The sequence below is a fragment of the Sinocyclocheilus anshuiensis genome, unplaced genomic scaffold, assembly GCF_001515605.1.
Source record: "Sinocyclocheilus anshuiensis isolate Anshui unplaced genomic scaffold, SAMN03320099.WGS_v1.1 scaffold914, whole genome shotgun sequence".
Classification (NCBI taxonomy): domain Eukaryota; kingdom Metazoa; phylum Chordata; class Actinopteri; order Cypriniformes; family Cyprinidae; genus Sinocyclocheilus; species Sinocyclocheilus anshuiensis.
In genome coordinates this window covers 845397-872760 of record NW_015539870.1, presented here as the reverse complement: position 1 = coordinate 872760, position 27364 = coordinate 845397, and the positions used below count along the sequence as shown (strand labels likewise).

The 27364-nt window shown below is 37.9% G+C and overlaps 2 protein-coding genes across 5 annotated transcripts in view; both read left to right on the top strand.

Annotated features, from left to right (window-relative positions):
* The first annotated feature begins 173 nt into the window (after nt 1-173).
* On the top strand, nt 174-13355 carry LOC107685066 (coiled-coil domain-containing protein 9-like). Of its 4 annotated transcripts, none has more exons than XM_016481525.1 (15): nt 175-781; nt 1235-1290; nt 1502-1606; nt 1793-1954; nt 3148-3465; nt 3675-3758; nt 3856-4023; nt 4521-4702; nt 5115-5173; nt 7246-7360; nt 8912-9044; nt 9167-9641; nt 10337-10468; nt 10573-10671; nt 13283-13355. In XM_016481525.1, exons 2-15 carry the CDS (start codon nt 1288-1290, stop codon nt 13285-13287), a joined length of 2040 nt encoding a protein of 679 aa, XP_016337011.1. In that variant the 5' UTR covers nt 175-781; nt 1235-1287; the 3' UTR covers nt 13288-13355. The 4 variants fall into 4 exon arrangements, with proteins under 4 accessions (XP_016337008.1, XP_016337011.1, XP_016337009.1 ...); XM_016481524.1 differs by lacking the exon at nt 13283-13355 and adding an exon at nt 11280-12934 and having other exon boundaries at nt 176-781; XM_016481522.1 differs by lacking the exon at nt 13283-13355 and having other exon boundaries at nt 174-781; nt 10573-12934.
* Nucleotides 13356-22283: 8928 nt separating this feature from the next.
* LOC107685065 (protein moonraker-like) overlaps nt 22284-27364 on the top strand; it is a 28310-nt gene continuing 23229 nt past the window's right edge. Inside the window, exons 1-8 of the mRNA XM_016481521.1 lie at nt 22284-22581; nt 22732-23263; nt 23345-23451; nt 24418-24480; nt 24600-24821; nt 24905-25097; nt 25425-25594; nt 26177-26307. Of these exons, the coding sequence (XP_016337007.1) occupies nt 22468-22581; nt 22732-23263; nt 23345-23451; nt 24418-24480; nt 24600-24821; nt 24905-25097; nt 25425-25594; nt 26177-26307 (1532 nt within the window). The 5' untranslated portion in view covers nt 22284-22467. The remainder of the gene's footprint in view (nt 22582-22731; nt 23264-23344; nt 23452-24417; nt 24481-24599; nt 24822-24904; nt 25098-25424; nt 25595-26176; nt 26308-27364) is intronic.

The window sequence follows — 27364 nt, the reverse complement described above, 5'->3', positions numbered from 1 at the left end:
TGGGGGTTGTATATTGTTGAGAGTGATGCATAGCAACAAATAAAGCAATTTATTGTTTTATTTTGAGCTTTATATATAAAATGCCTGCATATAAACATACGACCCTGTATATATATTTGCATTATGAAGATTTATACACGACTAGGCTACTAGAAAATATTATATATCATTTATATGATTGTGTATTTGTACAAGCCGTTATTTTATTTTAAGTTACAGCATATTTTGAAGGAGTCTTTACCCTTGTGCTTATTTGTCTCAAAGACAGTATCCTACAGTAGTGAATCTTGAAAATCAAGAAAGACATCTAGCCAGAGCTTTTTGTGATCTGTCTATCCAGTGGAACTGAGTGAGATGTGCAGTAATTTTAGTGGATCCATTCTAGAGTAGACAGGCAGATGGATCAGATAGATTTACGAATTCTTACATGTCAAGAGGTGTCCAGCAGATGATGCTTTACGCCTAAAAGATACAATGCACCATAATCTGATTTTACAGTGTTCTAATAATTATGAGACTTTTATTAGTAAGTCTATGTGAGTGTAAAGAGTGATTTAATTAATTATACCCTTGTCTGTTTTTTTAAATGCTTTTCTCTTTGACCTTCCAAGCTGCGTGTGGCATATGAAATTGGTCAAATATCAAACTAAATGACTTTTATTTTGAAATTCCGTCTGACGCTCACATCCGTTCTGGAAGTGGAAGCTGTTGTCAACGGAAGTATTGTCAACGGTCGACTGCACCTTACAAGCCACTTTTAGGGGCGCCGCACTTGCTAGAGGTAAAACAGTGTGAAGTTTTAAAGCTTTGAATCATTCATTTATATAGGCGGAAGAATGTCTGTATATCTTTTAACCTGCCTTTATGGTTCACTAAACAAATCAAAAAGCTACGTTAGCTCGCCTCTTGGATTGACCACATAGACTCCTGGCGGCTTCTCTGATGATATTGGTACATAGTGATAGTCCTCACACTTGTTTCAGAGACATAATTTATGGTAAACACGCTCTGGCAATGTATTCAAACGTTCGGCTACTTTGTTCATAGTGTTATGTTCTCACTAATACGCTTATGCAGGGCTTTATATAGTCTGTATTCATAAGAGGGTTTATGATGATGCCAACCTCTCCTATTATGTGATATGAATAGTTATGGTCGTGTGATAATGCATGCAATTTCATTGAGGGAAAAAAATGTTTTTGCTCTTGTTGCATTCTTGTCTCCTCTCGTTTAGGTTCAGGGATTTTTTCAGCTCTCCACCTTTTGCTTTAGGGCAGGCTTCCAGCCATGGTGAGGCTCGCTATCATCATTCTGTTATGGTTCATGTCAAGATGAAAAAAACTGGAGGGTCCTGATATATAAAAATGTTGTATATATCAGATACCTTGTATAGGGAATTGTGTTAATTTTATTATTTATAACATGTAGACCAAATGTGTTAAAACTGTAATATAATCAGTGTTTTTTTTTTTGCCTTTTTCTCTTTTTCTCTCTTTGTCAGTCTGCTGTGGTGGATCTAAAGACGAAGGAGGAGAAAGATGCAGAGCTGGACAAAAGGATCGAAGCTCTGCGGAAGAAGAATGAAGCTTTGGTCAAGAGATATCAGGTGAATTTAACTGCTGCCACTCTGACAATTTGTTTATTTGATGTACTGCTAATAATTCTTTATGTTGACTTTAAGTGTTATTCATTGTACATGGATTGAGCATTTGAGATGCTCAGATTCAAGGCTTTTATCTTGGTCAGTTTTTATTAATTAATTCAGCTTGCTTGTCTTCTCTTGTGTCACCAGGAAATACAGGAAGATAAGAAAAAGGCTGAACAGGAGGGCATCGCTGTGACAACACCTCGCAAACCCCGCCCTCATGAGCCTGAGTCTGAACGGAGAAAGACGGAAAAGGAGAACTTCTCAGTGACCGTTGACTTGTCCAAATCAGCTGCGTTAAAGACAGATGTCAGAATATTTTCATAGAATAGCAATTTACCATAAAATTACATTATATGGTATTATCATAATTGGTTCTGCAAAAAATGACTGTTTAATGCAACTCAGAGGTGGCATATATGCATCTACACTGCAATTGCAGTTGCATAAATAATGCTGTGAGATTTTGAATATTGAAATATGAATGACTGGACTAAAACCGGCAATAGGTGAAGGCAAGGAGTTGTTCAGTAATGTTATCATAGACTATACATATTGCACACCCCTAAAAATAGCTATGATCTATATCTTCACAGCCCTAAAGCCTGTAGTTCATCAGATATTTTTGGCTTTTTAAAAATAAAATATTAAATAGAAGCAGTATATGTAAGTATTCCGTATTAATAATTGTACTATGTTTTTTAATTCAAGTTTGATTCTGAATAACCTCAGACCGCTAATGATTTGCATCAGCTCCAATAGAGGACAAGAGCATGTAGAAGTTAATTGGCCCTCCCATTCCTCACAGCTCTGAGGATTTTAATTTCCCTCCTGAGGAAGGCTGAGACAAGCTGTAGAGTATTTTAATCAATACCTGTAGAGTTTCAGTGGATCACAGATGGTCTGCGCAGCTGTGATAGACCCTCCTATTGTGGTCTGTGAAGGTCATGCCTTTCAGTAACTGCAAAGTGAGAATTTTATTCAAATATACTTGTTGAACTTGACAGATGGACATGCAAATTGTTGCTCTGTATAGAATGTGATTTCCAGTTATTGGGCATGGTCTATATTTAATGCAGTGTTGTTATTGTTAACTAAAATGATTAAATCATTTTTTTGTTAATTAACATTAAGCTGGAATAAAATAAAATGATGAAAATGTTTACTTAAACTTTAAAAATAAAATTAGAAATGTTGCTTTGGGAACAAATTGAAATAAAATAAGTTTAATTTGAAGTACTAAAATTATTGCTAAAACTGAAATAAAAATAAATTGAAGCTAAATATTAATCAAAAAACTAATATAAATGACAAGCACATAAAATGCCTAATACTTAAACTAAAATAAAACTGAAAATATAAAAGCATATGGTAATTTAAAAGATTGAAATATAAATAATACTAAAACTACGCTGGTCTTATGAACTTGACTGAATAAAAATGTCATGATGAGCTTTTTTACTCGTGTACTAAAAACCTAAATCTTCATACTGCCTTTCTAGGAGAAGCGTGTGGCGAATGACAGGAAACCAGCTAGTCATCGTGGTGACCAGGGCCCAGAAGAAAAAGAGTCTGGTCTGCCTCATGGTGAGAGTCCCCCCCACAGAACCGGATCGGGCCGGCTGAGCAGAGGTGTCCAACGCGGCGGAAGAAGAGAGCCTCGTTCAAACAAAGGTGAACCATGGTCGGAGAGGCAACCTCAGGATGGTGAAGGTGGAGAGGGTCCAGCTCGTACTGAACGCTCCTCTAGAGGAGGGTGGAGAGGAGGAAGAGGTGGAGGAGGAACACAAGGAGGATCAGGCTCGGACAGGAAATCAAAGGTCACTACTGACGGTCACCAGTGACCTTTTCTAATCATTTTGTTATTGAGATATTGTAGAACATTGTTGTGGTACATTAATTTATTTACAAAGTAATTTGTGGGTGTGTAGGACACAATAAAATATACAGAAATTAGGACATACAGTTTTAGACACTAGCATCATAATCTACAAGCCATTTTAATCGGAGTTGATATCCAATTTCTCAGGAGTGGGAGGAAAAAAGAAGACAGAACATAGAGAAGATGAATGAAGAGATGGAAAAGATTGCTGAATATGAGAGAGGTCAAAAAGTATGTTTTGGTCAACCCAACTTTCTCTTTTTAATGTATCATTCTAGTGTCAATCTGATACACGTGCACATTCACACTTAACATGTATCTTTTGCAGACTGATGGAGAGAAGAACCCCATCAGAAACTTCCTTGATGACCCACGGCGTAATGGGCCGATACTAGAAACTGACCGCAAGGAGGGAAGCCGGCGTCACGTGCGCAACTGGGGTGGAGTTGACTTTGACAATGTGAAGACTGGTGCCGAGGTTGAGAAAGAATGGACGGTACGAAGCACATTGATTTGTTTGTTTTCGTTTAAACTACAAGACAAGTACTCTACTGGAATTAAATTGTTCAAATGTGTCATGAAAGACATTTATAATGTTACCAAAAAAAATCTATTTCAAATCATTCCTGATATTTAATTTTTTTCAAATAATCCTGGAAAAAAAATTGTCCAAGTTTCCACAAAAGCAGAACTGTTTTCAATGATTATGGTAAGAAATGTTTTTAAGCACCAAATCAGTACATTAAAATGATTTCTGAAGGATCATTTGACACTGAAGACTGGAGTAATGGCTGCTGAAAATACAGCTTTTCCATCATAGGAATAAATAACATTTTAAATTATATTAAAATAGAAATCGGATATTTTAAATTGTAGTAATATTTCACAATTTGGCAGATAAAACCTTACCAACCCCATGGTTGTGTAATGGTATAGACCAGAATATTATTTATACTTTCAGACTTACTTTCTCTCTTTTTAATCCCATAACAGAATCGTAGGCCAAGCGGTAAAAGCTCAGTGGATATGACTCTGTCCATGACTGGCCGAGAAAGAGCCGAGTATCTCCGCTGGAAAAAGGAGCGAGAGCAGATTGACGAAGAACGACTGGCTCGTCACCGTAACGCCACTGGCCAGTGGAGACGAGAGTGGGATGTCCAGAAAACAGATACAATGTGAGTATCAAAAACATAAATGTTCACTATTGTAACTATGAATATGCCATAGAGCTATGGAATCCTTAAAGGGCTAGTTCATTAAAAATGTTCATTCTGTCATATTTTACTCACTCTTATTTGGTCCAAAACCCATATGGCTTACTTTCTTCTGTAGAACACGAAAGTAGACATAAATACTACACATTCACTATATGGCAAAGAGAGGCCAGTACTTTGTTTAACATTTTTCCTTTTGTGTTGAGCAGAAGAATGTCATGAATGGCATCAGTGAGATTATGCCTATAATATTAGCTCTAACAATTTTATTTCTGTGTTAAAAAGAGAGACAGATAAATACTCAGTGTATAGGAGTAATTCATGCTGACAAGGTGAGAATGAGACGACCAGTGACCCTGTGGCGTTTTCACAGGTTCAAGGAGGACTCAGCTGTGGCTGGAGAGGGCACACAAGAACAAAGCAACAGGAGAGGTAAATCACACACAAATACTTCCACACCCATCACAGTGACCACCTGACACCTGTTCTACACAAACCATGAATTTCACCCCACATTTTTAGAGTGCCTATTACTTCATACAGCCAGCCAATAGACTAATACTCCAGCAAAAGCATAGAGTAGTTACAGGTGCACGTTTATACACATTTATTACATTTTATATTACATTTATTACACTTTGTGAAACTGTCTTTGTGGCTCTTTGGTGATGTTTTGTGCTGTGGTTTCTCAGCAGCTAGGGGGCGCAATGCCCAAGTACAGCAACGCAGTGGACCTTCAGGTCAGCTTAAGGCATGGGACTGTGTGGGTGGGGGGTAGGGTGGGTGTGGGGGTGTGGCGAGTGTCTCTTTACCCTCCTTCACAGTTCACATTGGCCCTAGTCTGAGTGCAAGCCAACAGCCATTCCTGCGCTGATAGTTTCTAATAATAAGTTACAGTGGGAGTGTGTGTATCTGATTGGATTATCTATTATCTAAAATACAGTTTGCTGGATAGCTGAGATAACATTTCCTCATCATTGCTTTCTGCCAGTTGCCCATCCATTATTTCAAACTTGCTTCCCAGTCATTTTGCTGAGCAGAAAACATGCACCTGGCAACTCCTTGCATTCTTGACTTGAGTGACCTTTTACTCCTTAAAAACTCGCAGTAAATGCAACACTAGCAACAGAAAAAATGTTCCTGTGGCCTGCTACATGAAGCTAGCTGAACACACTCTGAGTTTCGGAGTAGGTTTTGAGTTAACAATACCAAACAAATCCAGTCTGGTTTAGATCAGGTTCAGTGGGCTCACAACGCTCGATATAAACATTCTCTGTCAACTCAAAGTTTGATCCAGAGTTTGTGATCAACTCTGGAATGCGTGCACCTGAAAGTGTGACAAGTGCAGCAAACAGGCTGTCACTCGGAGCATGGAGAGCATCGGTTTGATTCACTTCTTGCGAGAGTCTGCGCAATTCAGATACAGGGGGAGTGGCTTTATTGCATTGGATATATGTCACTTTGCTCAAAGCTGATTGGTCTAGTTTGGTTTTGCAATCTCTAACCCAGAATAAAACCTGCTCCAAAGCAAGGTAGTCGTGTAGCGCAAGTTACCATGGCGACGAAACCTGCTCAAAACCAACCCACCTTCTTGAGCCCGAAAACTCGCAAACTTACCTGGGTAAAAACAACAGGCCTCAGGACACTCTAATTTTGGCTAATTAGTGGTAAATAAGTTTGTAAACAGTTCTTTATCTTAATGATCCTTTAGCACACATTATATATATATATATATATATATATATATAGGGGTGGGTGGGTGTATAGGTGTATAGTTTTGTTACAGAATTAGTCTTAAATTTTCAACATTTGCAGTAAAAATGATGCCCTGCATCCTCTGGGATGTTTTAAATGAGGACATCAGCACAGCACCTAAAATAAAATGTTGTATTAATTTTTTCACTTTGGTGCTTTCTTTTGGGTACTTCTCAGTTCAATCCAGCAAAACTAAATGTCCTAATCAAAGATGTGTTCTGTTATGTTCAGGATTGTAGCATACTACCAATTGGCTTATACTCAAACGACAATCCCCTGCTAAGGCACAATCCTCTATCTATGATCACTCTTTCCCTAACATTGTAATTTTTACATTACATTTTTCTCCTGAATATTGATATTCAAAAGCTGTCGCTCATAACAAACCAAAGTGCATCTTTTGCATTGAAGAAATTCTTGCTGCTTTTGATACATGCTCATTTGCTGATGTCTTGACTTTGAGTGCCTTACAAACCCAGTGTCTACCTCACAACGTTCAAGTCAAATCTCATCACAGTGCTGTCAAATCAAGGGCACATTTGCATGTTTTTCTCATCCATTCCCCTCCTCTCATCCTGAAAAGTGATGCATAGGGCAATCCATCAGAATGACAGGGGGCCATCTATTACTGTGAGCCCAGGGTCATCTCTCTCCACCACAGATTTCAGACGCAGAATTATTTTCCAAGGTCTTGCTCAGCCCCACGTCACCCTTCAAGGATAAATATTGCTGTAATCTCTCTTATGCAGAAGATAGCAAGAAGCCGCCCAAGGCACCAGCCTTCGGGGACTTCATGGGACAGGGCAAACCCAGACGGGGAGGCCGTGGACGAGGGAAGGGTCGCGGTCAAAGCAAAAGCTACAGGTATGCAATAGTCCTTTGAATTGTGGAGAATGATCCATCTTTCAGGACCACACCAGCATTGAGCAGACGAGTCCAGTCCTGCTCCTGAAGGGCCACTATCCTAATTAAACACGTCTGAACCAGCTAATCGTAATCTTCATGGATTACAAGAAATTTCAAGTGTGTTTGGGCCAGTTGGAGCCAAACTCCGCAAAACGTTGGCCCTCCAGGAGCAGGATTAGACATCAGTGTTCTAGCGATCTTATGATATGACTTAACTAGACCGGTTTTCTTTCCTGTGTTGATGTCCTATTAAAACAGGTGGAATTAGACATATCAGCCCTGCCCTATAAAGTCCACGCTTGGGAACTTGATTGTCTCATGCAGGACACTAATGGCGCTTTTCCACTGCATGGTACGGCACGGTACGGCTCGGTACGGTTCACTTTTGGGGGGTTTTCCACTGGGTACAGTACCTGGTACTTTTTTTTAGTACCACCTCGGTTGAGGTTCCAAGTGAACCGTACCGTTACCAAAACGTGACGTGTAAACTCTGCTGATCACGGATTGGCCGGAGAGAATCGTCACTACCTGCGTCACTGAACTTGCGTCACTGAACTTGCGACACAAACACAACAGAACCGCTAGATTTAAATCAGCACAGCCAGCGAAGGATCGAACGCAACTGTTTTGAACAAGCGCACCTTTTTTAACAACCAAAAATTGTTTCGTTGTCTGTTGAGGAAGTACAAACGTTCCTCTCGTTGAGCAGAGGAGTGGATCCAGCGAGAGCTTGATGGGGCGATGCAGAATGAAAATGTTTTTCAGGAGTCGCGGCAATAGAGGCGGCGCATCTATAACGACATGTGAATAATCCCGCCCACTCTAAAGTGGTACTGAACTGCAGTGGAAACGCAAACCGAACCGAGCCGTGCCGAGTCGCCATAAGTGACCCTTATATGCACCATTTTTGATGGCCCCATTAAAGAGTTTGTTCCTTTTTCTAGTAGCCACTAGGCTTTAGTTATGTTCTCTAAACGTTGGCCCAGTTTCCACCTGGTAGTAAGATGCAGTTTCTGTAATCTGATCACAAGTAGTCAGACAAGACACATTACAGTTTCCACCTGGTATTAACATTTGTTTTAAATGCATCTGAAGGAGATCAACCTATGTTACTCGGGTTAGCAGGAAAGGAAGCGAATGCAAAGTATGAAGGACTACATATGTGTGTTTGGTACAAAGCAGCAACATTTAAATCGCTTGTTTTGGTGTGTTCTCACATTGTGAGAATGATCACCATTTCCACTACAACATCACATGTTTTTGACTACCTCCATATGTGGTTTCCAGGATCCAATTTAAAAAAAAAAAAGGTTTTAGACCCAATTTCTACCTGTATTTAGCGTCACCACTTGTGATCAGATCACAAAAACGCATCTTAATACCAGGTGGAAACAGGGTTTATGATTTGATGCCTGTTATTGCTGTTTGGCATTATAGGTAGAGAAATTTTCATTCTAGGGAGCATTTCATGAATTAATATTCATTGACCAACATCCTTCCTTCCTAAAGCATGCATGATAATCGGTGGGAAGGGGAAAATGAAGAGGAGAAAGGAAGAAAGGAGGAGCAAGAGAAGGAGAAGGATAAAGAGAAGGAAAACGAGAACAAGGATGGCACCCTCAAGGCTCCATTGTCGGACAAGGTAAGAGGCCTGAAAACACTGAGTATCATGGTACTAAGAGTTCTTTTGAAGAGCCATATGAGTGAAGGTTGCTTTTAATTAGTCTGAGTTTCAATTGTTCCTGACCTTCTCCTGCTGTGCAGAAGTCTGATGAAGGAGGCCTCGCTGAAGAAGATGATGATGAGTGGGAGGATGCCAGCGATGGTGAACAGGAAGATGTGGAAGAGGATGAAAAAGCAGATCACGAGGAAGACTCAAAAGATGCTAAACCAACAGAAAAGACCCCTACCTCTCCTGCAACCTCTACTCCCAGCCCAAAAGAGCAACGTACCCCAAGACCCAAAGTCCACATCCCTTCCCCACAAGAGACACTCAGTACACCAGAGGGACCCAAACCGCACAGCCCTTTCTCCCCGCTGGACGGTCACCAGCCTGTGTCAGACTGGGGTGAAGAAATGGAGATGCTTTCTCCTAAGAGCAGTCTGGGCGAGAGCCCTCTGAGGCCCAGCAGCACTGAAAGCAGTCCAGCTCAACCTAAGAGCAATCCAGCTGAACATAACACGGATACCACCCCCAGCCAGCCAGAAGAACCAGAAAGAAAAGAAAGTGCATCTACAGGTGGGATAATTATGGTCTTTATTTAGTACATCACAGTTTCTCTTTTTTGCAGTGTTTGCTAAGATCTGGGTATGCTTCGTTTTTCCATCTGCCATTATGTCTCACACACAGTCAAGTGTTCTAGCATTTTAACCTAGACTCCACTGGCAGTAACTTGTTCAGACGGATGATGTATATGCACTACGACTGTAATAGTCCTCCTGACCTGAAGAGGACAGCACTGAGTTGTTTTCCTTATACTGTTTCAAAGTGGAGTTGTACAAACGCGGGTACTTTTTGACCTCCTCGCATATCTGTTGCTGTTGTCTATACCTTCATCTTCCATTGTTTTTATTTCCGTTTTCTGATACTTTCTTCTATTGGTTCTTGCAAGCAACAACCCATCTGTTAGCGTTGCCCCCTAGTGGAGCCAGTTCCATGCATGTGCACCTACTGATGACAAAATTATAATTATAATTAAGTAATGCATAAGACATTGTGGCAAACAAAAAATTAAGCATACTTTAAAGTTTTACCAACTGCATAGTAACACACTATATATACACACATAGCAAATCTAAAAACTAAAACTATTAAAAAAATTGTTAATTGAAATGAAGCAGAAATTAAATAAAATATAAATATTAGATGAAAAACGTTTGTCAGAGTGACTTTGTTATCTTAGTAGTGAAACCTAAGTGTCTTTTCACATTCAGTGGTGGAGTCAGCTTCCTGTGAAACACAAAAGGAGCCGGTACCAGCTGAATCTGCTGACACAACCACCTCGAGCAGCCATGACACAGGAGATCCTGTAGTGCCGCCCACCACAGACAGCGTCAACCAGAGCAGTAAGTCAAAACAATTAATTAACACACAAAGTTTGAATTATGATTTCCTCCAAATGAATCATTAATTGTACTCTCCTATATATCCTGTTTATTCTCTGATTCAGAGGACAGCGACGCCCCCACTATAGAGCTAGATCAGAGTCAGCCTGAAACTAAGGTTGGGGAGGAAACAGTAGTGGATTCTTCAGATCAACCCTCCTCAGGTGCTGTTCTTATTACCAGCTTTGAGACTGTGGAATTTCGAAAGAAATCCCTTACTTCAGCTGACTTCTAACAACTAACCGATGTCCTCCCCTTTTCTTTGCACACTTCAGTCTTTCTGGTCTCTCTGTCTCTCCCTCCCTGTTCACTACACTCATGTCTCCTTTACGTTCCCGTGTCCATCTGTCTCATGACATGAGATGGCATCTGCTGTTGAGCTTGTTTCTATCGTCTTTGACAAATGAGAATGCAGCTCCTCAGGTTATGACAGTCCTCCCCCGCCTCTGGGACTGACTGCTTCTGTCTGCAGCTTCACATTTGCTGTCATTCTCCACTGTGAACCTTGTACACCTCCTCCAGCATGACTAAAATCCCACGTTTATTGTGCTCCCGGATCCCCTCATTGTCGTTCATGCACCTCTTTGATTTCACACCTTTCCCTGGATGACATGTTTGGATTTGGGTTATGGCTTTTTCCCCTTTCATGCATGTCACAAACTGCTTGAGCAAATAAGTGTTGTTTTGATTTTTATTCCATTTTTGCAAAAGCATATATATGTGTGAGTGTGTGGACTGCAAACTGTAATGATCTATAACATCATCCCAACAGGATCCCATTGGATCGCCGTTTAGGATCATTATCATTGAGGGGAAAGCAGCTTGCAGAGATGAATTACACAGGGTAAACCTAATGTGGTTCCAGAGACTGTATAGCATCTTATTAAATTTCTTCTCATTTTAATGTTTATCATGTATGAATGTTTATCAAGCCACACAGAATGAATGTATCAAGTTCACCAGAGTGCAAATGAGGGTACTTTTTTTTTTTAATAAATAAAATCCATTGTTTATTCATATAGACTTAAAAATAAATCCTCTGAGATGATCAGGGTTTCCGGCGGTTTTATCAAACCTGGAAATATCAGTAATTTTTTTAGAATGATGCTTACCAGGTCTAGAAAATGAATAAAATCTTAAAAATCATGGACATTTGTGAATAATCTTCTAGTTATGCTCTGTTTAAAATTATTTCATAAGATAGACTTTTTACTGGAGTCTTTTTACTCATTTTAAATAAAAGATTTGATATGTGACTGGTTTGGATGGGTGTATGGTGGCCCAGAAGGCATTCAAACCGCATTCAAATCTCATTTTATGTGTTACTTGCTATCTGACATAGACTTAAATATGCCACAGTAATCTCATTAAAAAGATTTTTAAGATTCCTTATCCAGTAATAGTGAACAACTGGAAATGTCATGGAAATTCATTGTTTAAAAGAACCCAGGATTACACTCATTTGCAGAGCAAAGAGGAAAAACAAAACCAGCCCAAAATTATGAAAGAAAAATTAAATATGGTGGCTTTTATCCTCATCTGTTTGTTTTTTCTAAAGTCTGAAATTTGAATCATCTCTCCTTTTTATTGCCCTTTTAAGTTGCGGTCACATTCACCAAATCCAGTCATCTCAGTAGGAATCCACGCAATCTAGAATTTAGTGTGAAGGCAAAGTATTTGCCCACACAGATTTCACAATGGGTTTAAGTTGGTCATGCAAATTTGCCATGTTGATCAAAGCAAAGCGGCTTGGTTTGATTAAGAAAATGACTTGTGTGAGTGTTGCTTCATACATCTCTCCACTTTTGACAATAGACAGTGGACCTTTAGTTTCTGTGAAATTTTGACGAAATATCACTGATGTGACTGCACCTTAGTTTGTAGAAGCTACTCTGTGTCTGTAGGATTTTTACTTATACAAGTGATGAATTTGTAGTTTATACTCTTGAGATTTGGAACCGTGCTGGAATGGCGAATAAATGTTGTGCTGCTTATTACTTCTGATTGTCTCCCTTTCCCTTTTGAATTGAGGAACCACTCCTAAGTGTTTTGTGTTTCATGAATGTTTGATGTCACATCCACTCCATTGCCAAAGGCTCAACCCTGTCACTCAATCATTTGGGATCTCTGTCCTTCTCCACCTGCTTCTGCTTATTGCCATTACATCATACCAGTTTATTATGCAATTAACTCCTCATTAGCAACTAATGTGTGGATGTGATTTCTTGCCAGTTCCCTCATTCAGATTTCCATTGTCCACATGCACCCTGGAAACATAAACTAATGGCTCAATAACAAGATTCTTGTATTTCCTTTAATTTGATCACTCTTCTACGTTTAGCCTGTTTAACAGGAGGAAACATCCAGGAAAACATTTTTTAGTGCTAAAAATGTTTTTATGAGAAAACTGCAGTCGGCTTTCAGATCAGGGGGCAGTTGCATAAACTTAGCCTCTGGGGTATTCAGTCTTATTTTGGGATTCAAGTTAGACTAATGTATGCTTTTATGTAACTGAATTAAAAAAAATTATGACCAGTTTTAAAGAAAACAAACTGAACCTTAAACCTTATATGCAACTGGCCCCAGAGCGGTAATGAAACCCTTAGAAAATCCAATGCATTTTTTTGTCTTGAAACAGTACATACTTTTTTGCTCTTTTTGTCAGACAAACCATCTGAAATGGTGGTTTAGAATCTGCTTCTACTTATTATATCACTCATACTGGGTGTTTTCATGGTAATGTTTTCATCCTGACTGCTTTATATATATCAACAGACTGAGGACTAAATGCAGTAGGTGAACTCGTTGCTTCACAAACTGGAATAGGAGGTAAGAAGAGGAAAGAGAAGACAAATAACCTGCTCTGGGGCAGGTTATGTTCTGGTTTAGAGATCTCAAAGCGAAATTTGACCAATCCGCTTCAAGCCAAGTGACTCATGTCTGACACAATAAAGCCACTCCCCCAGTTTCTCTTACTCCAAATTAAAGGATGATACATAGTAAAACATTTTTAAAGATAAAATTGTCTGAATTTAGAGATGATGATTTTTTTATAATTATTTTATGATTTATATAATTATTGTACCATTAATCCATTACACAAGCTAGCTTAGTTTAATAGTAATTAAGCTTTTATTTTAAATTAATATAAACATATAGATAATATGCAATATAAATACGTTTTAGAAACTAGCTTTAAACATGATTACATATGAACTTAGATTTGTAAGTTTTTTTTATACCTATAAATATGATCAACTCTATGAACTAACTTTACAACTTTTACTTGCACTTATAAGACAAGATGTTTTCTTTAAGTTTTCCTCTTTCATGGATAGATAATTTCATCTTGTAAATGTGTTTAAATTCTTCATATTGTTCAGTATTTTAATCTTTAGTAGTGAATTGCACTGACTTTCTCTCAAGAAGTGTGTTACAGTTTCAAGGCATCTGATTGGCTGTTCATTACTGATGTCACTCTTTCATGTGCACGTGCTCCATTAACTCAGGATCAAGCCTGCATTGACAGAAAGTTGATGATCAGCATCATGGTACCAACAAAGCTGGATTGGACTGGTTTGGTTTTGTCAACTCAAAACTAATCCTGTAACCCTGCGTTTGTTCAGCCACCATCATGGTACAGGCTCCAGGTGTAATGGACGACTGTTGACTGTAAATTAAAGAGGTCGAGGGGGCATCTTTGGATCCCTGTCAGCGCTTCATCCAAACAACGTTCTGTATTGTTTAATTATTCCTCATTGCTTGGGACTCTATGCTGTTGTCGAGCTAAGCTGCTGCTCTTTTCTCACATTTACCCTGGGATCAATCTGTAAAGCATGTTATACTCAAACCATGAGAATATTTTTTGATGATGGAGCAGTCTTGTTTAACCACCCTAGACCACAAGGACACACATTTTTGGCACAACAGCACTCAGATATATGATATCTGAGCTCAAATGTATCTTTGAAGGTCGATAAGGAACATATAAAGATGTATTTATTGCTAAGAGTGGCATGCTTCACTTTTGCAATCCCTTTGTAAACTAGGGCATTTTTTTTTCAGAGCTACTTTTGAAATGAAGATGAGCTGTGGATTTTAAGTTTTCTATAAACAATTGGTACCCTAGACATGTGCTCACTGACCAAAGATAAAATCATGGTGAATTGTAAAGAGTTTGAATGAGGAAAACTAAACAATTGGGACAGCAGAGATTGTGTACCTAATTGCTATCAAATCTAATATTGGTTTATTGACCATTTTTTTAATGTTTCTTTAGTAATCCTATGCATTAATCGCAGATGTATTTGTGTGTTTCTGAATTTGAATGAACCGAGCAGGAGCTTGAAAACTTGCAATATATGTATGTGTCTTTTAGACTGACAGACGATCCAATGCTTTGTGTGAGTGCTTGTTTCTCTTTACATGTGCATTGTATAACGGAGCAGAAATAATCATGACATTTGTGATTGTAACATACCTGCTGCATCTCCCTGCAGATGAAATGTCTTCCTGTTTGGGTAGAAAATTTATATATAATTGGGTTTGCCTCTTGTAGGAGGTTTGGTTTGGCTTTTCAGAAGTGCACATAGCATGATACTGAAGTGTTTGTAGGATTTTCCTCCAAAATGTTCTTCTAAGATTACATGCTATTTACTTTTTTTTTTTTTTTTTACTTACTGGAGATATTTCTTGGTTACTTTTATCACTGTATTATCATATGTGAACCGTAAGCAGTGTAACCGTTTCTGTACTTTGTAAGCTGTCATATCAAATAAATGACATCTTTGCCTTATGTATTGATTCATATTTGGCTCGATGTTGTTTTTTGGAAGACCAGGGTAATCAGACTTTTTTTCAATGTTACTGGTATATCGGATTTTGGACTTTTTAGAAAAAAAATATAAATGTGTTAGCACTAATAATTCATAATGTAAAAGATGATACATTTTACTTATATAATAAAATGTAAATATGAATATATTATAAATTCTTGGTATAAGATAACTGATTACTTAATTGTTAACATTTACAGTATATTTGTGTTGTCTTTTAAAATATTACAATAAAGTGATTTACAGTTAAGCAAGTATTACTGTAGCACTCTTTCACATTATTTTCCTACTAAAATTACTAACCATTTTCCAGAGTACATTACTGAAAATGAAAAGATAAACTCAAAAGGCAATTAAATTCACTAATATATTTTAGTAGTCAATATAAAATAAAATGTCATATCTAATATAACAAAGCTAGTACTGCCTTTGACTCATTTCTGTACAAAACTAGTATTTCCGAGTCTTATAGCCTAATAATATAAATGATAATATGAATTTCCTAATGACATTTTATCTGAATAATTAATAAAATAAGGTATTTCCAAATCCTAATTTCTGCAAAGAGTCTTTGCATAATATAGAAGAATTTGTTCCACAAGAGATGAAGCCCACCAATGGTGGAAGACTCCGCCCAGTGTTCAATTAAGTGTGCATCTCTGAGGCTCGAGAATCACTCTGATGGTGCAGGAACAATCCAGTTACCTGAATCAGGGCATTCGCAGCAGACCTCTCAAAGCCTCCGAGAAACACACACTGACCGCTGGAAATATCAGGAATATCCGTCATCTCAGAATGAGAGGAGACAAACCCGTCAGCACCGGCAGGACAAACGGAGGAGCGGAGCGAAGACCGAGTTACCTCGGAGACCAGAGGGTGAAACACGCGAACAGAGCCACGAAGATTTGGGTGAAAGTGGCGATGGGCATCGCTTACTTTCTCAGTGTTTCAATTGCAGCTTTCTTCTTAGCCATCTACTACGTGCTCTTCTGGACCCCAGACAGTCACAACAACGCCACGAAGACAAACGGCTCGTGCCTTCGCGGATAGTTCACAAGGACAGACACTGCTTCTGGATTCAATCACGTGTAACTGAAAGAAGCTGTTACAGATGTTTCTAATGCACTATGCAAGATGTCCCCAACACAGCACATTTATCAGTGCGAATGTCCTTCTGCTCTGACTTTGCTTATTTAAAATGAGCGACTGATAATTTTATTTAATAAGTATTATATTGTGATTTATTTTCCTATTGCACCTTATGTTAAATGGCAATAATAATACGGGATTTGTTATTGTTTTATAGTAGCCTATTTGAATAACAATGGGGTTTTGTTGTATTAGTTCACTTTGCAATAATCTGCATATTGACGTTTGGCTTATGTAGCAAATTTTGAATAATTTCCATATTTAAATGTTAACGTTATTTTCAACTGAAAAGGAAATTGAGTTAAAATGCTATAGTAATCATATTAACTAAGTTACTTTACTGTATATGTTAAAAAGAAGCCTATAATTTTATATAAATAGCACAATTATACTGTAAAATAATGTAAAATCTATATTATACACGATACATTTACTCCTTTAAAGCAAAATATTGCAAGTAAAAACTAGGCACCTTATAACAAATGAAAAAAATTGTACAAGGATGTTCCAAAAACCTCTGCATGACACATTTTTTACTTCAAATCGTTACATTTCACAATATTTTTTAGATTAGGGTCATCATTAGGGTGTTTTATGATACATTTTATGTTGTTCAGTTAATTTTAATTGCTTTATTTTATTTCTGTATTTGTGGTGTTTTGCTTTTTTATGATGGAATATAAATCTTTAGTTATGTGGGATATAAATGTATGTATTTATAACCTCCATACGGGAATCTGGGCCCTTTTCCATTTTAAAATAACATCTAGAAACTGTTGTGGACCTCCATGGATCTTTCACTTCACAAGCTCCGGCTCTGGCTACAGTCTCAGTTTAGTTTTAGTTTAATTTATTTATTTGGAAAGGGACCATATACAATATTTAATGTAAATGTTTCCGTTTAATGCACTGTACCAGATTTAGCCGGCTAACTTTCATCCACATTAAGAGATTGTTGCTTTGTGTGATCTTTGCTGACTGGACTTCAAAACCAAAGTCACCAGAATTACTATTATTTTACCCTCTTTGATTGTAAAAGTTGAGTGAGGAAAAGGTTCTTTGAGGTCTGTTCTTGAGTGTGCATTACGTGATTGGTTCTCTTAAAGTAACCTCTTCTGTCTTCCTGCAGTTGAATGTTATTTTATATTTACATCATCTTTGTGCAGTTAATCTGCCAGTTTTAATGGGAAATTACATAGGCTATATGGTTCACTCACCAGATAACTCATAACAAATGATTTATGACTAGAATTTTTACAATGAGTGTTAGATATGTCTGTCTTAGCTTTCTGTAATGGACAGTTATAATTACGATTTGATTATGCTGTCTCTCCTAATTAGAGCAGATTGGATGTGATGATAAGAACATGCTGTATTTTACCATACAGTAAATCAGATATGGATTTACGGCCAACCTGTTCTATTTTTGCAGAAATGTGAATTAGCAAGCTCAAGGAGGAAGTGAGAAACTGCAATTAGCACCATGGTCGTAGTCCACATGTTATTGTGTAAGAGAAACTCAGACTGTGTTGCAAGGAGCTGACAAAATTGGTTTTTAGCAATCTTTTGGCACTCTGCATTTTCTGCATCCATGCCACCTTGGCCTATGTGGCAGATTTGTTGGCTGTTCTCATTTGTTTTTGGAATAATTAGTCGTCAAAAGCAGAGGAAGCAGAGTGGTCATGCTTTGTGCCCGTTTCCACAGCACTGTCCTGTAGGGAGATTAGCTGGGAGTCTTGCCAGGGCTGGATAAGGAGGGTAATTCCCCTATGGCTTGCTGGTCAGGGCTACAATGTGATATAGATGACATTCTGAATGCTTCCTAATGTAGAGGAAATTCATTCCAATTATTTTTAAATCAGTGAAGTTCAAACAAGGCCATTACCTAGTGCCAGGACTGCGGCTCTCTAGGACCGAACTTGCCTACCCCTGACCCAGTGTAATTGTGTCTAGCGTAACATTCCCACCTCGCCAGCTTCTTCTGCAAAGATATTTTGATTGTTGGCCTCCTGATGATGAATGGGTTCTTAAATTTCCTAAACTTTAATAAATGCTCCGAGAACACTAGCTACACAGAGACCCAAAACTTTAACATACACTTATTTCTGCCATGATGCCCATTTCCACCACATAAGAAAAAAACATGCTTTGGTAAATCATATTTAAAAGTTTAAAAGTCAAAGTTGTGACACACATCTCGAACAAGCCTAATGTCATAATTATGACATCATATATCAGTTATGCCAAATATTTAGATTTGTCCATTTTTACCTCATATTTTCAAGTGTTGTCAAAACTTTGACTTTTTATGCTATAATTATGGTTTACCAAAGCATGATTTTTATCTATGTTGTGAAAATGGGATTTTCATACTCAGAAGTTATGTGAACACTTGTGCCAATTTAATGTTTTTTAAATCCACAAGAGGGCGATGTAATACCATACCGTTTCAATAAAGACAATAAAGTGTAGAAATTAACTTGATATATTTAACTTATATTTAACTTGACTATATTCTGTTTCTGACTTTTTAATTACATATAACTAATTTACATCTAGAAGAACATAATGTAGTAATTTAATAAGGTATCCAACATGGGAAATCAATATATGATATTTAAAACAAACCTATTGAAAATGCATTCATCAATCAACACAATATTAAGTTAATTCACAATCAATATTTTGTCATAAAAATAAATTATTTGACTCAACTAACTGAATAATTGTGACTTGTTAAACAAGCCAAACCAAGACAAAAAAAAAACAACTTGGCCCAAGTTTGGAATGACAAACTTTAAAATATTTAGCTTATAGGTCTACCTGAACAAACTTAACAAATAAATAAATACATAAAAAATAAACTAAAAATAAATTACTTAATATTTAAAATACATTCACACTGTATATAGCTAGGTCTGCTTTAAATAACATTAACAGAAATTCTAGCAAGATTGTTAGAATAAATGATTGAATGAATATTTCAATTTTGGGGATTTTTAATTAGGGTTGGTCTTCAGATACCAGTGCCTGCAGATCTGTCTCTGAGTCTCCTCTGAAAAAAGCCTCAGCTCTGGGTAAGTGTGTCACCGCTGTGTCCCAAATACATTTGATGTGGTGTGTACATAATTCTGATTACACTGTACAAATACATGAAAATAATTCTTGTCTGATTTAGAAAAATGTGCATGGCTAGACAGGCTGAGATTGTACCTTTCCATTCTTTCAAGTCCAAGGAAGTTCTCACTGCCCTTCTCCAGAAAGCAATGGTTTTGCACACCTTTGTCTATGAATCATATGTCTTCTGCTGTTGAAGAAGAAATTTCGGCATCCTCAACATCCTCACTGGGGACCAGCAGATTCATCTGAGATTCAAAGGCTGAGTGAGGAACCATCTTAGGTGTCATCCATCTCCAGAAGCTGCTATTAGTGCACAGCACTGAATCTAAGTGACATGATGGTCCTTTCCCCATCCAGGCAGGGAGAAATCCAGCTTTTGATGCAAAAGCTGGGTTTTTATTGACCTGGTAAGGGATTGCCAGCTGGGCGGATGGCGGAAAGTCACTGTTGGGATATTTTTCGTGTCCTCTGAGCCATTTCTCTTCATCATGTTCCAGTGCATAAGGGTTGCAAATCACAAGTTCAGTCTGAAACAAATCACACACACTTTGTTTACCCAGCAAACGCCTGAGGCCTCTGGGAAAAGCACCACAACAAATTTTAGGTCTGTTTTCTGGTTGCCAGCTTGATAATTTTTCCACTGAGTCTGATTGTGTGACCTTTCCATGTTTGTCTTTTATTTTCTGTCTTTTGAACTCTTTCAACAGGAACTGAACCACATCACCATGGTGCTCCTGAGTGGCATAGTCAAACGGACGTTTGCCCTCATTGTCAGGGGTGTCTGTTTGAGCACCACTGAGTACCAAAAGTCGTACAGCATCCAGGTATCCGTGCTGACTCGCCAGGCTCAGGGCGGTTCGGCCTGCCTCGTCCCGTCGCTCTATATCCACCCCGAGCCTGAGGAGCAGCTGCATGAAAGAAGTGCGCGTGCTGGAGTGTGTCAGTTCAGCGGCGCACATTAACAGAGTGCGGCCGGTCACACCTTCAGTCTCCACACAGGCATTTACCGCACCATCTCCCAAGGCCACAAGGATGAAATGCGCAAGCTGTACCTTCCCTTCCCTCATAGCTTGCAGAAATATCCCTTCTCTGGACCATAGTTCAGAGTGGTCGCCTGATTGCTTTTTAATATAATCAAATATATTCATGTCGTCTGTGTGCCACCCTTGGTTGTGTCTTTCTGGGCTTTTGAATTGTCTGCGTGCTTAATAACTAACAAATTGATTTGGTAGACAGGCCTTCAGGCCAACCTCCTCTTTCTCTCGGCCCCTCCCTGCACTGATATCCTCTTTCCATAAACAGCTCGATATTGCGTTTTGGCCTGCAGTTCGACCACATTGTTTGTTCTGTTCATGCCCCATATTTCATGTGCTCTGATTCTCTTCTATTCAGGTGAGCTGTCTACTGTCTGTGGCAGAAGTTCACCGCTTGAGTGGTGTTACCATGGGGACAGTGTATCTGACATGAGCGTATTGAAGAGGAAACGAGGGTAGAGAGCAGCTGAGCTGTGTAGAATAGTGTACAAAGAAATGCCCTCGAAATGTCTTACATAATGGGTGTGTATGTGTGTGTGTAGTGTAGCTATTTTAAGGATTTAAAAAAATATATTAAACATATATTTTATAGAAATGTAATGTAAAAATGTAATATTTTAACAATGTTAACGACTCTTTCATGGCTTTGAAATTGTTTTTTTTTTATTTACATAACTTTTCAAACCTAATTTCTAACACATTAGTGTGTGTGTGTGTATATATATATATATATATATATATTTGTGATATTTCAGTTTTTCTTTTTTAATAAATCTGCAAAAATGTCAACGATTCTGTGTTTTTCTGTCAATATGGGGTGCTGTGTGTACATTAATGAGGAAAAAAAATTAACTTAAATGATTTTAGCAAATGGCTGCAATATAACAAAGAGTGAAAAATTTAAGGGGGTCTGAATACTTTCCGTACCCACTGTATATATTATATATCCCCTCCAGTAACTTCATGGACCTCCACTTTTAGTTTTATTCGCTCAATAATTTTTTTTGTATGTTGAGGCTAGATTTATCCGTATCTAGGCTATATGTTTAGGGAAAAAGCATTGGACTCAAGTTTTGAATTAATAAAGCGTGAATAAATGAACATCAAATTTCAGTATTTAAAATTCATAATTCCATGTTTTTTTTTCTTGACTTTGTATGATTTTATTAATTTACTTTTCCAGCCATTTTTTTTTTTATATGTAATATTTTAATATTTGTAAAGAAAATATAATTTCATGGACCCCTAGTTTTAATTTAGAACACTGTAGATTTAGTTTTATTTACAAAATAACCCGTTTTTAATGCTGAATCTAAGATTTGTGTGTAGGCTATCTGTATGTATGGGGGATTAAAGTTTTTTCTTAGGTACAACACGAATAAATGAACAATACACTGCAATATTTAAAACTCATTTTATTTGATAAATTATGAATTTATTCAACCTTTTTGGGTCTCCTCAGACGGCAGAAACTCAGTCCTATAGGGGGCGACAACATGCCCGAGCGCAATTATAACAGCTGACAGACAATCACGAAGAAGTGTTTTGTTGTCATGGCGGTGTTTTAAACTGCCTGACATTTCCTATAAACAAATCTTGATTTTAGCTTCTGTTTACCAACTGTCTGTCATGTTAAAATATAATAACACGGATTTACTCGTCGGTTGTTCATTTATTGTGTGTTTTCGTGTTATTAATCAATTGCTTTTTGCAGTCGATCGGATCAGTCAGTAGAGAATTATTTGCTCTGAGAAAGATTACTCAAGCCGGATTGTTTGAATTTATTACTTCCATCAAGACAGTTCGTAAAAATATTATCAGGATGATTTCAGATTTCCAAAAAAGGTCTGCTATGACCATTGGTGAACTGGGCTCTGTGAGTCTTGAATGGATTCAAAAAGGCTCTGGGTCACATATTACTGGTCTGCAAACACAGGTACTGATACAAGATCGTATTTTATATGTATTGTCCTATATAATGTATTGCTGCATGCTGTATTCTTGTGCATTTGATAAAACTTGAATTTGGTTGTTGATGACCAAGCTTCTCCTGCATTCTTATTGGTTCTGATTCTTCTCATCACAGCTCCAGTTCAATAACACAGTGGCACCCAGTGTTCTTAACCAAGCCACCCGCATGGGGCCCCCTTCTCCCATCATAATAGAGAAACTTATACCCCGTACAGAGAGGCAGGATGATCTGGAGAGCTGCAGCAGCTCCGTACGTCTCTCAGTCCTCTCAGAAGAGCGCCTGCAGGCTGCCATCAGACTTGCCAGGAGAGATCTGCGCAGGAAACACCAGGAATCCATCAGCCATTTGTCACTTGAGCTAGCAGAGAGATCCCAGAATAACAGCCCTGAAAGAAGCAACATAGAGTACAGTCCTCGTGTGGTGCACCCAAAGATGTCAGGTCCAAAGAAGCAATTAAAAGATGGTGCTCAGGTGCTTGTTTATACTCCTCAGGAACCCAATAGCCAACTTAAACAGGGCCAGGCACCCACCAAAGACCTCGACCCGAGAGTCAACAACGGTGAACCTCAGCTCACCCAGGAGATCTGTAAATTACAGAAGGAGCTGAGCACATATGTTCAGAGGATAGAGCAGTTAGCTAATAAAGGTATTCTTCTCATTAATCCTAAGCACCCGTAGGATGTATTTTATATGCTTTTTAAGAGGTGTGCACGTGGGTTTTCTGCAGGACGTGCTGTGGAGGTTCTGGAGTCTGATGAGAAACAAAGGATGGAGATCCGGCGACAGGAGCAGGCAGCCCGTTCCGCACGCGTCATCTATGTGTTACAACAGCAGGTCTGTAAGCACAGCAATTCACAAACATAAAGGTGGCACAGCTATGTACTGATCTTTTAAGAAAGAAAAATCTATATTTTAGATAAGTAAAAAAAAAAAAAAAGGAATTTAAGCTGCCTTTTCACTATCTCTCATATTTATGTACGATTGTCACCCCCAAGTGGAAGTCGCACAGAACTTTCAAATTGGTTGTGAAAATAATGTAAAAGGTTTAAGATTTAAGGTTTAAATGAATGTGTTTAAGGTTTTAAATGAATGAATAATGAATGTATCAATTTATCCACACAAAATAAATTATTCCCAGTACGTTTGAAAGAAAAGTTGATTTTCTAGGCCTATAATTAATGCAAATAATTGCGACGGGAATTCTTAAATAATTATTTTGAACATAATTATTCATAATTCCGCTTATTCACCATGGTAAAATGAATTAATATTAAATGTTTGAATATATCCACACAAAACAAATGACTGCCAATATGTTTGAATGAAAAAAATAGTTTTAAAATATAGTAATACCAAGGGCTAATTATCATAAATAATTATAAAATAAAAATGTAAGACATAATTTTTCATAATTCTGCAATTTCACTATGGTTGAATGAATGTATGAATGAATACTGAATATATGAATATATCCATACAAAACAGGTGACTGTCAGTACATTTGAAAGAAAAGCATAATAGTTTTTAGGGCTAATTAACATAATTGTGTAAGTAATGATTTCAGACATAATTATTCATTACCACCCATTTCACAGATATAGTGCACACATTTAGCTGAGAACGTTCAACTATTTCAGCACACATGATGCTCAATTTGGATCCAAAAATTCTGCATGTAGTCAGAAAATCATGCGAAACCATGCATTCTTGTACATGAATGACTTCTGGTATGTCATTTGTCAGAGATGAAAAGGCGACTTTACAGATCCACATCAGGACAGTTTTGTTGTTCTGTTCAAGGTTAAAGAAATACAGGATGATCTAGACAAGCTGCATTTCCAGAATGTCAAACACAGCAAAAAGGTACCGAAGTCTATTTTGCCCAAAAAATCTAAATCAGAAAGTTTTGAATATAGCTTGATTTTAAAGTGCAAGAATGAGTCATGCAGGGGTTTTAAAAGTTTCTATGGATGTCTTCTCAGTCCAGGGCAATGGACAGACTGGCTGCTGCTCACCGGGGAGCTGTAAGAGCCATGCAGGTTTTTATCAACCAGCTGTTGGACCCTGCAGAGAACAGAGTGCCCACCCACTGCAAAGAGCTGGTGCAGCTGATTCGCCAGCTCTCTCTCTGCTCAGCCAAAGCAGAGGTGGGGCAAGGATCTGCCGTACCAGAGACAGCCCTCGACATCCTGCAGAAATTAGAGGTGATGTACCATATATAAATACAATAAACTTTCAATAAATGTCAAAGCCTTAATTTAATGCTGTTTTGTTTGTGATTGCTCAGACGCTTGACTCAGCACTGAGTAAACAGGAGACAACCAAGAAAAGAGATGTAGATTTGCAAAATGTCAACCCAGTGGAAAAGACTTCTACCAGGGTCAAGGCCTGCAGCATGTCCCCTCCCCATCCTGCTAGAGCACCAGCTGAGAGGACCTCACGAAGACCCCGAAAGCCAGCTGCTGCAAAAAAGCCTGGTGGTGAGTCATGACAACCAAGGTGACGTTCATTTTTCAAAAAGCGTTTTGGTTTTGTTTCTGTCCATAAGTTCAGTGACCCCATAAAAGAATTTGGACACTTAAGCCACATTTAAAAGTGTCTGAATGTTTTTGCATTATATAGCAAAACATCTAACCAAGTGACAAGTGTACAAATACTTTTGGGCCACTGTACATCAAAATTAAATCATTACTGAATTATTTATTTTGTGTGGAAGTGGTTTCTAGAGTGAGCTGGTTGCTCTATTTGCAGGTATTTGATTTCAGGATATTGCAAAAGAAAATCTGAGATTTTGTTAATGAATGCAGGCAGCAGACTGGCAGAAAAATCCCACAGGACCTCACAAGCATTGGTGAAGGAGCGCAGTGAAGTTCTGAGGGCAGGGCTAGAGAACCTCTTGCATCATCAAAAACTCAGAGAGGCAGAAGCACAGAAACCCAACAAAACTACCAGTGCCATCAACCCAGACCATGCTAAGGTTTTTTATTATTATTATTATTATTATTATTATTATTATTATCATCATTAACAATTTATTTATACTTAGTTTAGTTATAGCTCTACTTTTTATTGAGATACACTACCTTTAAAAAATTTAGAGTCAATAAGATTTTGAAAGAAGTTACTTTTATTCAGCAAGGATGCATTAAATTGATCAAAAGTGGCAGTAAAAATAGTTATTTTAAATAAGTGCTGTTCTATTAACATCAAATAGTCATGAAAAAAATGTATCAAAGTTTCCACAAAATCATTAAGCAGCACAACTGTTTTCAACATTGATAATAATAAGAAATGTTTCTTGATCACCAAATCATGATATTACAATTTTTTTCTGAAGGATCACGAGACACTGAGACTGGAGTGGCTGCTGAAAATTCAGCTTTGCTATCACAGGAATAAATGACATTTTAAGATATATTAAAATAGAAAGCAAAATTACAGTTTTTTATCGTATTTCTGATTAAATAAATGCAGCCTTGTTGAGCATAAGAGACTTAAATGGTTGTGCATTTAAACAAACAAACAAAAAAAAAACAACACACTGCCCCTCATTCAACAGGCCGGTCATGTTTGTGATGCCAGCTTCCAGCAGCCCACTGTCTCATCCCGACTGAGGGAAAACCAGGTACCTCAGAAAGAGGCCACTGTGCCTTGGATACCAACATCCCCTCATTCTCCTCCTCTCCCACGGTCAGTACATCTTGCACACAGGACTTGACATGCTTGCACCTTTGTGTTCTCCTAATATATCTGTATTTCTGTCAGGACCACTATCGTCAAAGATGATTGACAGTTGGTATACAGTTTGGATTGGCGGTATGGTTCTGTTCTGGGCAAGAACTCCCTGTGCATCCATGCAGCCTAGCATGGATGAGAGCAGGGAGAGCAGCGATAACCCCCAGGGTAAACAGAACAGAACCAACATAAATGTATTGCAGATATCGTTAAAGTTCAATAATTTTATGTACACATTTTAGAATTAGTCTGATTCAAAGGATAATCAGAAGGCTGAATCCTGACTGACAGAGGAGGAGCTGGGGATGTAAGAGGGTAATTAGCTATTGAGCAATGCGAAAACTGCTGAAAAAAATTTAGAGAATAAGATTTTGAAAGAAGTTACTTTTATTCAGCAAGGATGCATTAAATTGATCAAAAGTGGCAGTAAAAATAGTTATTTTAAATAAGTGCTGTTCTATTAACATCAAATAGTCATGAAAAAATGTATCAAAGTTTCCACAAAATCATTAAGCAGCACAACTGTTTTCAACATTGATAATAATAAGAAATGTTTCTTGATCACCAAATCATGATATTACAATTTTTTTCTGAAGGATCACGAGACACTGAGACTGGAGTGGCTGCTGAAAATTCAGCTTTGCTATCACAGGAATAAATGACATTTTAAGATATATTAAAATAGAAAGCAAAATTACAGTTTTTTATCGTATTTCTGATTAAATAAATGCAGCCTTGTTGAGCATAAGAGACTTAAATGGTTGTGCATTTAAACAAACAAACAAAAAAAAAACAACACACTGCCCCTCATTCAACAGGCCGGTCATGTTTGTGATGCCAGCTTCCAGCAGCCCACTGTCTCATCCCGACTGAGGGAAAACCAGGTACCTCAGAAAGAGGCCACTGTGCCTTGGATACCAACATCCCCTCATTCTCCTCCTCTCCCACGGTCAGTACATCTTGCACACAGGACTTGACATGCTTGCACCTTTGTGTTCTCCTAATATATCTG

What these genes read in the sequence shown, in the direction of transcription:
- LOC107685066 (XM_016481522.1), top strand. An exon ending in CAGCTGCGTTAAAGACAGAT is followed by an intron (nt 1,955 to 3,147) that starts GTCAGAATATTT and finishes CTGCCTTTCTAG; the next exon opens with GAGAAGCGTGTGGCGAATGA. An exon ending in AAAAGAAAGTGCATCTACAG is followed by an intron (nt 9,642 to 10,336) that starts GTGGGATAATTA and finishes TTTCACATTCAG; the next exon opens with TGGTGGAGTCAGCTTCCTGT.